At 42.3% G+C, this 14,187-nt stretch overlaps 1 protein-coding gene across 4 annotated transcripts in view; it reads left to right on the top strand.

The window, feature by feature from the left end:
- SLC44A2 (solute carrier family 44 member 2 (CTL2 blood group)) overlaps positions 1 to 14,187 on the top strand; it is a 172,892-nt gene that overhangs the window by 54,303 nt on the left and 104,402 nt on the right. For all 4 annotated transcript variants that reach the window (XR_014024878.1, XR_014024879.1, XM_081315770.1 and 1 more), the window contains one exon: positions 3,173 to 3,257. Coding sequence is in view for 2 of the 4 variants with exons in the window: in XM_081315770.1 (XP_081171896.1) it covers positions 3,173 to 3,257 (85 nt within the window). In the remaining 2 variants the exon portion in view is untranslated. The remainder of the gene's footprint in view (positions 1 to 3,172; positions 3,258 to 14,187) is intronic.

Genomic DNA, 14,187 nt, shown 5'->3' with positions numbered 1-14,187 from the left:
AAAAAAGAAAAAAATTACCAAAATTTGTAATCCATAGTATTCTGTTCAGAGGGATTTTTGTTATTTACTCTTTCAAAATAGCTTGTAAGAATTCTAGGTCAAGCTGTATTTGTAATCCAGGGAAGTCCGATGACTTCAAACACATTTTTTATTTATAATTGTAATCCATCCTGTAAGACAGGGCAATCCAAAAGAGACCAAAAAGAGTCTTTTCCAGCCACAATCTTCAGGACTTTAAATTCCAAGTGCACCATAATGTTTAAACTATAAGCAATGTCTGGGCATACAAGCCAAGTTTTGCTCCAACTCAACTCAATAAGATAAAGACAAAAAGAAAGAAAGAAAGCAAAAAAAAAACTGCATGTAGTTTTCAGTTCTGCCATTAGAAGTCATTAGATATCCATTCACACCATACTTTGAAAAAGTTTAAGAAGTTAAAAACCTGATGGTTTCCAAACAAGAAATGAACAACAACAAAAAAAGATTTATAAAACCAAAGGTTTTCCAAGTTATCCTTCTTTTATGATGCAAATTGGAGCAGCCAGACAAGCCCTGGGAGCAGAAGAATGGCAAAGGAATAGAGACCCTAGCCACATGGTCAAGAATTGCCCTACTAAAACCTCCCAGAAGAAGAAACAGGCAGCCCATCAATGTCTCCATTACTCATCACCTGGACAATAAATCCAAGGCCATGGAAATGAGAAATGCCCCCCTCCCTCCAAGCTCACAAGTGCTTGGGCCACCCAAGCACTGAACAGAGTTCAATTACTTCCATGTTCAGGTACATTAATGAAATTTGATTCTATCTTCACATTTCCCAGTAGTAAGGAAACCACCATCCCTGTTTTGATAGATTCTGGGGCAACCTCTGATTTCATAAATCCAGAAACTTAAGATCTCCACAGTTTCCTTGAAGTCTCCAGTTATAATTATTGATGGTTGAATTTTAACAGCAGGACCCATTACTCACCACCACAGTGCTTTTGAAAGCATCCCGAAGAGTTCTTTCCTTAGCTGATCACACTGATCTTCCTCTAGTGCTGGGAATTATTTGGTTATAACACCACAATCTCATTAAGTGGAAAAACTGGTCTACTGCCTTTGATAGTCCTGAATGCCTATCTCACTGTGATTGGCCTTCCAAACCCTTCCAGCACCCCTTGAAGATTAACAGAGACTTTCAATCTGCCAAGTAAATATGCAGACTTCACTGATGTTTTTGGAGAGGAGGAAGCTTCAGCCCTGCTCCCCCACATAGAGACTGTGATTGCACCATAAATCTGATCCCTGCCAAGATTTCTACCAAGAGACAATACCAAATGTCTACTAAAGAATTAGAAACTAAAACAATATTTGGACTCTAATTTGCAAAAGGGATTCATTAGATTCTCCTAGTCCCCTGCCTCAGCTCCCACTTTCTTTGTGCACAAGTAACCAGACCCAAGTGGGCCTAACAACAGTGGGAACCTCCCAGTGAGAGTGGTCTATAAATACAAGGGCTTGAATTCAGTCCCAGTAAGAGACCACTATCCATTGCTGTTAATTCCAGACCTATTAGATAGACTATAGAAAGCAAGCATTTTTATAAGACTGGATCTCCACAATGCTTACAACCTCATTAGGATCAAAAAAGGCCATGACTACTTAACTGCTTTTGACACCAGATATGGCAAATTTGACAGTCCTACTACTCAGCCTCTGTAAAGCCAGGCCCGTAGTTTCCAGATTCATAAATCAAATCTTTGCAGATTTAATTGATAAATTTGTAGTTATTTGGCATTTTAGTCTAGTCTGAGAACAGGGATCAGCACACAGACAATGTGGGCACAGTACTCCATAGACTAAGAGATAACAATCTCTTTGCCAAGCCAGAAAAATGTGCAATAACTAGACTTCCTGGGTTACTGTATTTCCACAAAAGGCATCTAGATGGACACCCAGAAGGTCCAAGCTGTCCTAGACTGGCAAGTCCTTCACACAGCCAAAGACACCCTATGCTTCCTAGACTTTGCTAACTTCTACAGAAAATTTATACCAGTCTTTGCTCATAAAACCAAGCCACTGACCCAACTGTCTAAGAAAGGAGATAAATTTGCACCTTGTATTCTGTTCTCCCTCTACTATAACTCACCTTGCTACTGAAAGAGATGGTAGAGATCAATGAAGAGACTGCAGCAGGAAAAATAATACTTCCCCCTTGCAGCTTAAATTTCATAAAATAGTTGGGTTTTGGGCTTTGCTCTTTTTGTGGGATAATTGCATTAGAATAGAATAGAACAGAACAGAACAGAACAGAACAGAGCTGGAATGGAACATGGAGGTCTAGTCCAAACCCCTGCTCAAGCAGGAGAACCTATACCATTTCAGACAAGTGGCTGTCTAGTCTCTTCTTAAAAATCTCCAGTGATGGAGCATCCATGATTTCTGAAGGCAAGCTGTTCCATTGGTTAATTGTCCTCACTGTTAGGAAGTTTCTCCTTAATTACAGGTGGTTTCTCTCTTTGATTAGTTTCTAATAATTGTTTCTTGTCCTGCCTTCTGGTGCGTAGAGAATAATTTGACCCCTTGTTCTTTGTGGCAGCCCCTCAAATACTGGAACACCGCTATCATGTCACCCCTGTTTCTTCTTTTATTTAGACTAGCCAAACCCAAGTCCTGCAGCCGTTCTTCATATGTTTTAGTCTCCAGGCCTTTGATCAATCTTAGTTACTCTTCTCTGAATTTTTTCCAAAGTCTCAACATCTTTTTGTAGTATCGTGACCAAAATTGTTTGCATTAAGCCTCTACATCAAAGTTCATACAGAATCGTATGAAGATAGGTCTGCGCCTCTCATTTTGAAGATATACTTCATTTATAGCTTGCTTTTTCATTCATGCAAGCAGACAAGGAGGTTTATGAGAAGAACATAAACAACAACATTGGTAATAATCATACAATTAAAATAAATACATTATCATTCAAATCCATTAGCAGGATTAGCCCTGGTAAAAGCAAGGAAAATGCTTGATACCAACTTGATTGTAATTCATTTAGAAGTGATATCCAGCCTTTCCCAAAAGATTAGAAGAGATACCTTCCATATTTTTTGAAGCTTTGTGTATCATATGGCATCACCTATTGATAGGAACAAATAGAAGAATAGTCGTTTGTAATATTTTGTTCTGTTTCCAGGCAGAAGCCTTACTTGTTCTACTTCAACATCATGAAATGTGCTAGCCCTTTCGTGTTGCTGGAATTTCAGTGTCCTACTACACAGGTGAGGTTTTCTCTGGATTTCATCCTTAAAGTTTTCTCCAGGAATATCAAACTAGAAGAGTGTTGTGCCCCTTTGTTTGGACTGGAATCATGAACAAACAAATACATAGAATTCGATATTGCTCTTTGATTTTTGGAATATGTCTTGGAGGTGTCGCATCAATCTTGCCTGGGCTGAGAAGGTAAGCTGAATTGGGCCTGATTAATACTTAGATGGAAGATCACCAGAGAACATCAGAGTTGTAGGCTATTCTGGTGTGAGGAAACATAGTAGTTGCAATATCCTCCAGGCTGTAAGAATAACTGGTGCTTATTGGTGAGAAAAGCGTGTTTGGCTTTTGCTTCAAGTAGTTTCATAAAAATCCAGAAATTGGGATTTGCTGTCACAGAGCTTCTTCACCAATAGCTTATCAGGGTTTCAGTTTATTAAAATTTTGTTTGTTGTTTTGTTAGATTTCCTCCAAAAACAAAAATATTATTTCCCTCAATTGTACTCCATACCAACAACTGACGGAGTCAGATCAATTATCAAGGTAATGATCAGACAAATGTGGCTTGAGCCCATTCCAAGAAACAGACTTAAGAAAAAGCCTCAGGCAGGCCTCTCCCTAATTCACACAGAAATAAAGTGAAGAAGGAGGAAAGCATATTCAGACTACAGTATTTTTAAATCTACATGGCATCTGTTTCTTAATTTGATCTACCTTATAAGGCTGACAGACAGACTGGTTCAAATCCATGCCATAAACTTTCATTGATGAGTGTATACTTGAATTTTGCAATCTTAGTCAAATATTTTAATCTATATACCACACATCAAAGCAGGATACTTTTGCATGTATTTGAAGAAGTAACGTTATTTTGATTTTTTTGCAGTTGAATTTTGGTCAGTAAATCTTTACTATTAAATTCCAAAATTAGTTAGACTGGACTGGATATTCGAGACTAAACTCTACATGAAAAACTTATTTATAGCAAGTATTTCTAAGTATATAAAGTAATAAATTTACAATTAGAATTTTCTCTTGCTCCACCTTCTTTACTAGCTCTCTGTATGGTAAATTAAATTCCAGGTAGCTGGCATGAAGAAAAAGCTAAGACCTTGACATCAGGATTTCAGTGGAGATTTTCAGTCATCCAGGTCATGGTTGTCCCAAAGGTGCTTTTTTAGGAGACAATTGGACTTTCTTATCCAAGAAGCCTCTTCAGCTCTAAATAGATGCTATGGAATGGAAGGATTTATATTCCTTGCAGACAGCTGGTCATTTGCATTCTTTTAGAGAGTTGTTGAGGCCATTTGACATGATAGCAGTGTTCCAATATCTCAGAGGTTGCCACAAAGAAGAGTCAAACTATTCTCCAAAGCGCCTGAAGGCAGGACAAGAAGAAAATGGATGGAAACTAATCAAAGAGAGAAGCAACCTAGAACTAAGGAGAAATTTCCTGACTGTTAGAACAATTAATGAGTGGAACAACCTGCCTCCAGAAGTTGTGAATGCTCCAACACTGGAAGTTTTTAAGAAGAGACTGAACAACCATTTGTCTGAAATGGTATAGGATTTCCTGCCTGAGCAAGGGGTTGGACTAGAAGACCTCCAAGGTCCCTTCCAACTCTACTACTACTACTACTACTACTACTTCTATTAAGATGATGATTATCTGTGTCTTAAAGGTCACCTGAGTAGTGCAAATGTGTGTGGAGCCTTCTTGGCTGCAGGATATTTTCTGCCCTTTACTGTTGAAGACAGGTGTAGGCTGTTGGGGATGAGTCTGTGCTATCTGCATCTTGGATGAGAAAGCTCCACACACATGGCCTCAACAACTCTCTAGAACAATGCAAATGACCAGTTGTCTGCAAGGAATATAAATCCTTCCATTTCCCAACATCCAATCAGAGCTGAATAAGCTTTTTGGATGAGAAGCGCAATGTCTTCAAAGAAAAAAAAAAGTCCAATTGCCTCCTGAAAAAGCACCTTTGGGATTGACATCAGGATAATATATTGAAGCTTGTGTTCTACACAGGTAGTCTTTGACTTATCAACAGTTCATTTAGTGACCGTTCAAAGTTACAGTGGCACTGAAAAAGTGACTTATGGTTATTTTTCACACTTATGACTGTTGCAGCCTCCCCATGATCAAAATTCAGATGCTTGACAACTGACTCATATTTATGATGGTTGCAGTGTCCTGGAGTCATATGATTACTTTTTAAGACCTTCTGACAAGCAAAGGCAATGGGGAAGACAGATTCACTTAACTGTGTTACTAATTTAACAATTGCAGTGATTGAACAACTGTGGCAAGAAAGGTCATAAAATAGGGGCAAAATTCATTTAACAACTGTCTCAGCAACAGAAATTTTGGGGTTGATTATGGTTGTCAGTTAAGGATGTAAATTTTTTAGATGTCGAAGATACTAAGAAGTACCTGCTAGAACTACAATTGCATTTCATTTTCTCTCTCTTCTCTTTCCCCCTTTTTGCTTTTTGCTTAAATACATGAGGAAAAATTAATAAACAAAACAAGAAAAAGATATTGAATTTAAGAATTTTTAAAATATCAAATCATATAGTTCAGGAAAATGGTAACTACAATTGTATATAAATTGAAATTTTTCAAAAAGAGCAAAAATATTTGAACATCACAAATGAAGGCAAATTAGATCAATCTCACCTATTTGAACATGTCTATCATAAAAGTGAACTATGATTTGAATGCTTGGAAGTCCCCTTCCTGTTCTTCCATTCAGTAATAATTCTAGGTATCTAAAATTCACAAGCCAGTGATCCATTGCAGCTGAACCCTTCTTTTCTTTTCATCATATATTGTGCATGAATACCTGCAAATTTCCAATAATAGCCAAGGAAAGCATTTTTTATTGAACAGTCATATTGACAATTCCCTGAATATTACATTAAAATATGATTATGATAGAAAAACTTCCAGTATGTTAATGTCACTGTTCCTGCTAACAGAGACCTGTAATCTTTCTTAAGCATTTCCTGGTGTTCAATAAATGCCATTTTATTATTAATCATATTTCAGACTCAAAATATATAGTGGTACCTCAGTTCTCATTCTTAGTTGGCTCCAGAAGGCGTGATGAGTACTAAAAAAGATGAGTACAAAACAAACCTTGTGACTAGGAAAGACTTTATAACTGTCCCTTTAACTATGTCAGCAACCTTCCTAGCATGGTCGACTTCCTGTCCACTCTCTATAACACTCCCCCATTTCCTTTTATAGTGTGTCAAGTACAAAACAAATGATGAGTACCTGGGCAACATTTCTGCATCAAAATGTGTTGAGTACCATTTTCGACAAATTTTGAAGTACTGAGGTACTACTGTATTTCATAGCAAAAATATTGTGTGTGAGTGCATATGACCATAATTGGGTGTCAGCTCTACAACGAACCTGACTGCAGCCATTTTGCTCATTCTAGGTTGCCACAAGAATGGGAGGGGATGCAGAGGATTTCTACTAGTCTAATGATTTTACTGTCCTATGGGAACCAAGGCCATTTATTTCTGTTAGATGGGGGCATGAGCATTTGGTTAGAAAGCCCACCAAACTCTTCTATTAGGGACCCTAGCTGATTGCATAGTTTGGGGGTAGGATGTTCAACTTTGTATTATTGTCTTTCTTTGAAGGGAATTTTAGACTTGGTTTCACTTTTGACCATGTTCTTTGAGGAAATTTCAAGCCTCAGAGTTCTGATTTGTTTGGTCTTATGTCAATGCTGCAAACATTGACATGTTTTTGCACTGACAATATAAGAGACAGCCTGCTAGTTTAATTGCTTCATTGGGGGGGGGAGGACATCTACCCGGATGTTGTGAAAAGATTGGAAAAGCCTGTGTACAGAATGGGAGGTGAAACCTCATAGGTAAAACTAATTGGATAATGTGATTTATGACATGTAGATAAGGGCAGGGGTTTTTTTACTAAGACTTTTTATATAAATAATATGCCTGCAATTTGTTTGAATTGTCTCATTTATCGGAACCATGACATCATGCCAGAATCTCCTTTCTTTCAAAGGGGGGTCCTGAACCATCACCACACACACACACACACACACACACACACACACACACACACACACACACACACACACTGTCTCTGGTAAGAGAGAAAAGCTGGCAAAGATTCAGGGAAGAATCCTCAGGATGAAAAGGGAAAGCCTGGTTGCTGGCGAAACTTCTGAAGAGGAAATCAATAGTTTTCTGTGGGAAGATGAATTTGGGCTGATCTTCAAACCTCAGCAGATAATTGAGCTTATCTCGTCATCAAGCTGGAACCAGACTGTGCTGCAAGAGGCCCCAGAAGCAGAATGGGGGAGAGATGCCAGATCATCAGCCACTGAGAATCTGAGTGAGTGGAAAATCCTGTCTGCAGATCAGACTGCCTGCCAGACCTAGAGGTCCCCTGCCAAGCTCTCCAGACCCATAGAGACAGAGGACCCCAGCCCGGGGCCTCTGCAGTAATGGGAGGTTGGGAAACCCCCACAAGTGAAAGGCCAACAACCTGTGAGCTTGCCCCAGCTAATAGAAGCCTTGCAACAACTGGGGGTGGTGCAGAAGCCTGGAGACTAGGAGCTGGTGGGAGGACAACAGCAAGGGTGACAGCAGCAGGACCCAAACGTGCAACCCTTGAACGTACAGCAGGACCAGTGGGGCCAGCAGCAGTGGGGGCCCTGGCAGCCATTAAATCAGCTACCAGAGTGGGGCCAGCAGCAACTGGAGACACAACAACAGCAGTGGGGGCCCCAGGAACCATTTAACCAACAACCAGGGTGGGGCCAGCAGCAATGGGGGCCCCAGCAATCAGTGATGAGCCCACCCTTCAGAGCAACCTTCGATGGAGACCCAGAGAAACTGATTTTTTTTCCTCAACCAAGTTTGCTCTCACTTGAATCGCTGGGGTCCCCTTTACCCAGACCAAGGTGCGATGGTCGATGTGATTGCGTACAACCTAGAGGGAGAAGCATCTGAATGGTTGAACAATTTATATAATGAGCAGGCCCCTGAATTGGAAGACCCCCACCTTTTCCTCCTGGGGCTGAGGGAAAGATTTGAGGACCCATCAATTGCCCTCAAAGCAGAAGAGCAAATTCATAAGCTGGCCGGGTTGACCTAGAGTACATGCAGGAGTTTTGGAAAATGGCAGGTCAGATAGAGAGATGGCCTGAGCAATCCATAATACATCTTTTCAGAGAAAGGTTAGACCACCTTCCTCTGGCATGTATCTACCGAGCTGTACCTGACCAACTGCATGAATGGTACCAGGCAGCGGTGAAATTGGATGTTCAGCTTGCCTGCTATAAGAAGCCTCTCCTACCTAAACCCGAGCCAAGGTCAGAACAACCTGAATGGCAATCACCCCCACGAAGATCTCTTACTACTGTGATGGCTGAAAGACTCAAGCCACACATAGACCCGGCAATTAAGTGTTTACGATGTGGACAGCAGGGACATCAAGCAGTGAAATGCCCCGTCCCCTTCCCCCAATGGTGGAACAGACCAGGACCAGCAGTGGGAAAGAGACTTGCACAGCGGCTAAAGGGAGAGAAATCCAACTGGATGACACAGGAACCTGTTGTCCAGGTCACGTCCCCCACATGGGAGGACGCCGGAACTCAGAATGGATCCACCCCGTTCTACCCTCTTTCAACAGCGACAACGAAGGGGAGAATGGCCTGATGGTGAGTCGATGCATCCTACCCTTTTTATTGCCTGCTAAACTCATAATCCCTAAGTCAGGGGCACAAGTATACCTGAAAGAACTACTCGATACTGGCTGCATCTTTAGCCTGTCATATACCTTGAGACTGGGCATATGGGCTAAGCCACTCTCCAAACTTGTGAGGTTCGAGCAAGCCGATGGCACCCTAATGGGAGGGACTTCAGTCACGCAATTAACGGAGCCCTTATGCCTGGAAATAGGCAAGCACTGGGAGTTTATTCGCTTCCTGGTAGCTCCAAAGATGTCTGAGACTGTGATCCTAGGACTAGCCTGGCTAGACAAATGGAAGCCATTTATCTGGTGGTAAAAAGGAATGAGAACTGTGACATTACCCATAGGGCCCAATACTCCCATTGATTCAACAGATGTTACAGAGGATTTTAGCCCACCCAATGAGCAAGCGCACATGGCTCCCTTACGGCCACCTGGCAAGCCGCTCATCCCCAGCTAGTACCAGGACCTAGTGGAGGTGTTTAGTGAGAAAGAATGTGATATCTTGCTTCCTCACTACCACAATGATTGTTCCATTGAACTGTTACCAGGGGCCAAAGTCCCCCAACCAAGAATGTACGCTATGACCCCCCTTGAAATGGAGGAGATGCAGTGGTATGTGGATACAAACCTAACAAGGGGATTCATCAAACTGTCCAAGTCTACAGTGGGAGCCCCTGTGTTGTTCATGGACTATAAAGAATAAAGGAGGGGGATGAGTTGAAAATGGCCTTCAACTGCCTCTTGGGAAGCTACCAATTCAAAGTCATGCCATTTGGACTGCAGGGCCCCCCAGCCGTATATGCAATTGATTAATGAGGTCCTACATGAACATTTATACAAAGGGGTTCTGGTGTATCTTGATGACATTCTGATATTTCATTTATTTCATTTCATTTATTATATTTGTATACCGCCCTTCTCCCGATGGACTCAGATATACAGTACGAATATGACTGATCACGTAAGACTGGTCAGAGAAGTGTTAAAGAAACTATTGAATGCCAACTTTATGTCTAATTGTCGAAATGTGAATTTCACCAAACCTGATTAGATTATCTCGGCTATAGAATTTCCGAAGAGGGCATCGAAATGGACCCAGCCAAAGTAAAAAGTATAATTGAATGGCAGCCCCCAAAGACTCGCAAACACCTCCAAGACTTCCTAGGATTTGCCAATTTCTACCATCAATTCATTCCCTCTTTTGCCGAGATTACTCTACCCCTTGCCCCTACTCAAAACGGGTAAGGGAGGGGGAAAACCGCGAACTGGCCAACCACTAGCATGTACTATGTGTTGTCAGAAAGCTTTTAAGAATTTAAAAAGACTATTTGCAGCTGAACTGGTTGTAAAGCACCCCTGTCCAGGGGAGCCCTTTGTAATTCAAGCAGATGCCAGCGATGTGGCAGTTGGAGCTGTGTTACCAGAAAAGAATAAAAGTGGAGTCCTACACCTCTAAGAAATTCATGGAAGGCGAAATGAGATGGACAGTCTGGGAGAACGAGGCCTTCACAATTGGGTGGAGGCTATTAAATTTGTAAGGGACACGGTGGCTCAGTGGGTTTGGATGCTGAACCTCTTGATCAGAAGGTCGGCAGTTTGGCGGGTCGAATCCCCAGTGCCGCGTAACAGAGTGAGAGCCTGTTACTCGTCCCAGCTTATGCCAACCTAGCAGTTCGAAAGCACTTAAAAATGCAAGTAGAAAAATAGGGACCACTACGGATGTGGAGGTAGCAGCGTTCCGTGCGCCTTTGGCGTCTAGTCATGCCGGCCACATGACCATGGAGACGTCCTTGGACAAGCGCTGGCTCTTCGGCTTTGAAACGTAGATGAGCACCAGCCCCTAGAGTTGGAAACGACTAGCACGCATGTGCGGGGGAACCTTTATCTTTACCTTTACCTATTAAACTTGTGACACTATTTAGAAGGGAGCAAGGTGCCTTTTGGAGTATGGACAGATCACAAAAATTTAGAGGCACTAAAAACTCCCTCCAAATTATCCCCAAAGCAAGTGCAATGGGCACAGTACTTTAACTGTTTTAACTTTATTTTAAAGTACATACCGGAAAGAAAAAACTTCCTACCTGATGTGCTATCCCGACTGCCACAGTACAAAAGTGAACATGAAGAGGTCTACAAGGCAATTATCTCAAGTTCACAACCTGCTGCACCTAAATGGCATGGGTCCGGGTTATTTACGGGAGTACCTTTTGCCGGCGTTAACTTCCCATCATCCTGTGCGCTCCCACAGAGAGGGCCTCCTCAGGGTGCCGTCGATCAGGGCGCGCCTGCCCTCTGGAATCAGCTCCCTGTTGAGCTCCGGATGGCTCCTGACCTTCGCTCTTTCCGCCGCGACCTGAAGACTTGGCTATTCGAACTTGCCGGCCTGGACTGAGGGACTGGGATTTTAGATTTAAAATTTTTAATTTAAATTTTAGAATGTGTTTTATTGTTCAGGGCTACTTGTTTAATTTGTTTTAATTTTTACATATTATGTGTTGTATATAGTGTTTTAATTGCCCTGTACACCGCCCCGAGTCCTTCGGGAGAGGAGCAGTATACAAATCCAAAAAATAAATTAAATAATAAACTCATGCCTCGCAGAACCCCTAATCCTGATGACCCAGGAGTGAAGAAGCTAAAACGAGAGCTCCTTATTGGTCAAAGATAATCAAACCTCCCTAACATGCAGAGATGGTTTGGCATACATGGGGGAAAAATTGTATCTACCTGAAACCCTCCATCTCAATGCTCTCAGACACAGCCATGATGTCAAACAGGCTGGACACTTCGGATATTTAAAAACTCTACACCTCATTCGCCGGCAATTTTGGTGGCCGGGGCTAAAACGAGATGTGGAAAACTATGTCAAGAGTTGTACCGTATGTGTCACCATGAAAAGAATTCCAGGGAAAACCCCTGGGCTACTACAGTCGGTAGCAGACCCTTCCCAACCATGGGAAGAAATAGCTATGGACTTTATTGTAGACCTACCCAACAGTAGAGGAAATACTGTCATCTGGACTATGATAGATCTGTTTTTGAAGCAGGCTCACTTTATCACCTGTAAAGGTCTCCCATCTGCACAACGACTGAGTAAATTGTTCCTGAAACATATCTGTTGACTACATGGCGCCCCTAAGCGAATAATTTCAGATAGAGGAGTACAGTTCACAGCGAAATTTTGGAGGAATTTCCTTAAATTAATTGGATCATCTCAAGGCTTATCATCTGCTTTTCATCCAGCTACCAATGGTTCTGCAGAATTCGCTAACAAAATGGCGGAGCAATACCTCAGATGCTATATTTCCTACCAACAGACAAACCTCCTCCCCTTCACTGAGGTGGCCTACAATAATTCTGTTCACAGCAGCACTGGCTACATGCCTTTCAGATTAGCCACAGGAAAAGACACTTGATCAGTAGGTGAGGGGTGGGAAGAGGTTTGGAGAAACACAAAAACGGCATTAAAAAGGCTTCTGAAACTTATAAAAAAGAGGGTGATAAAAAGAGGGTTCCCCCAGAAAAATTCCAAGTGGGGGAAAAGGTTTATCTGTCAACTAAATATTTACGCCTCAAATTACCCAGTAAGAAATTGGGACTGAAATTCTTGGGGCCTTTCCCCATTGTGAAAATCATCAACCCAGTGACAGTAAAATTGAAACTCCCCAGACTTTTGGGGGAAATTCACCTGGTGTTCCATTGTAGCTTACTGAAACCTTTTTGAGCCTCCACTTTAAGACCTCCCCCTAAGAAAGCACCTGGACCCCTCATAGTAGTGGGTGAGACCCATTATGAAGTGAAACGTATTCTTGACTCTAGAATCTTTAAGGGAAAATTGCAGTACCTAGTACAATGGAAGGGATACCCATTGTCTGAAGCCATTTGGGTGAAATCTAGCGATGTGAAAGCTGACAGACTTATTAAAAGGTTTTATGAGAAACACCCCAACAAACCAAAAGCCAGCTCCTAACTTGTGTTTGTTGACATTACAGGATCTGTTCTTTTGTGAGGGGAGCCGGATGTCAATGCTGCAAACATTGACATGTTTTTCCACTGACAATATAAGAGAGAACCTGTTACTTTAATTGCTTCATTTGGGGGGGGGCATCTACCCGGATGTTGTGAGAAGATTGGAAAAGCCCGTGTACAGAAAGGGAGGGTGAAACCTCATAGGTAAAACTAATTGGATAATGTGATTTATGACATGTAGATAAGGGTGGGATTGTGTGCGTGTTATGATGGGTTTTGAGGGAAGAGATTTCAGATTCTGGCATCCCTCCATGAGTGCCGATGTTTGTTTCATTACTAAGACTTTTTATATAAATAATATGCCTGCAATTTGTTTCAATTGTCTCATTTATCGGAACCATGACCCTTGTCTATTGGAACCTTGGCATTAAAGCAAATCTCATTCAAAATGCTCTCTTTCTTGGTGTGCTGAGCTCTGGCTGCCTACCCATCACTTTGGGAGGACAGTGAAGACTCAGTGAAGATCTATGGAGGAAAAAGAGGAATACACTGCTGGTTGCCATGGAGATTCGGTCATCAGAGAGCAAGCATCTGCCACTGAAGAAGGTCTGATGACGGAGGCCTGGCCAAAAAGCAAGATAATCCAGTCAGGGAAGTTGATGCCTCAAGAAGGAACCACCATCCTGGTGGACCTCTACCAGTCGGAACTGATTCCTCAGCATAGAAGTACCCTTAAGCCTGCTGAAGAGGAGCTGTTGTTCATGCCGCTCCAGGGACCATCTTCTGCAGCATCTACTGAGGGATTCTGAACCAGCTGTGAGAGTAGTATAACATGACAGTAACCTTGGACATCGAATTGGATCGTGTCAAGAGACCAACTGTCACTGAGCTGAAGCTGAGCTGAGGTCCAGAGAAGTGTCTGTTTGGACGGTGACCCCAAGCCACTTCAACTGCCGATGCTGCTCAAGTGGCCGCCGGGGCTTCCATCAAATGCTTCCAGTGTGGGCAATGGCCATCATGCTGCTGAATGCTTAGCCTCTTCCCTCCAAGCAAAAGCCACACTACTAAGCCAAGAAAACCACTGCCATGAGAAGTCTAATTGGACCAAGTAGGAGCAAGCTGCCCAAATCTCCCCCCCCCAGCCTGGGGAAAAGCAGGAGCCCCACCTGAACACCTGCCCCTACCGGCGCCTTACTGTAGGATGAGGATGGTGAAGACGA

The sequence above is a fragment of the Vipera berus genome (assembly GCF_964194415.1).
Source record: "Vipera berus genome assembly, chromosome: 2".
Taxonomy (NCBI): domain Eukaryota; kingdom Metazoa; phylum Chordata; class Lepidosauria; order Squamata; family Viperidae; genus Vipera; species Vipera berus.
The sequence above is the reverse complement of the archived record's forward strand: the minus strand, read 5'-3'. Positions and strand labels throughout refer to the sequence as shown.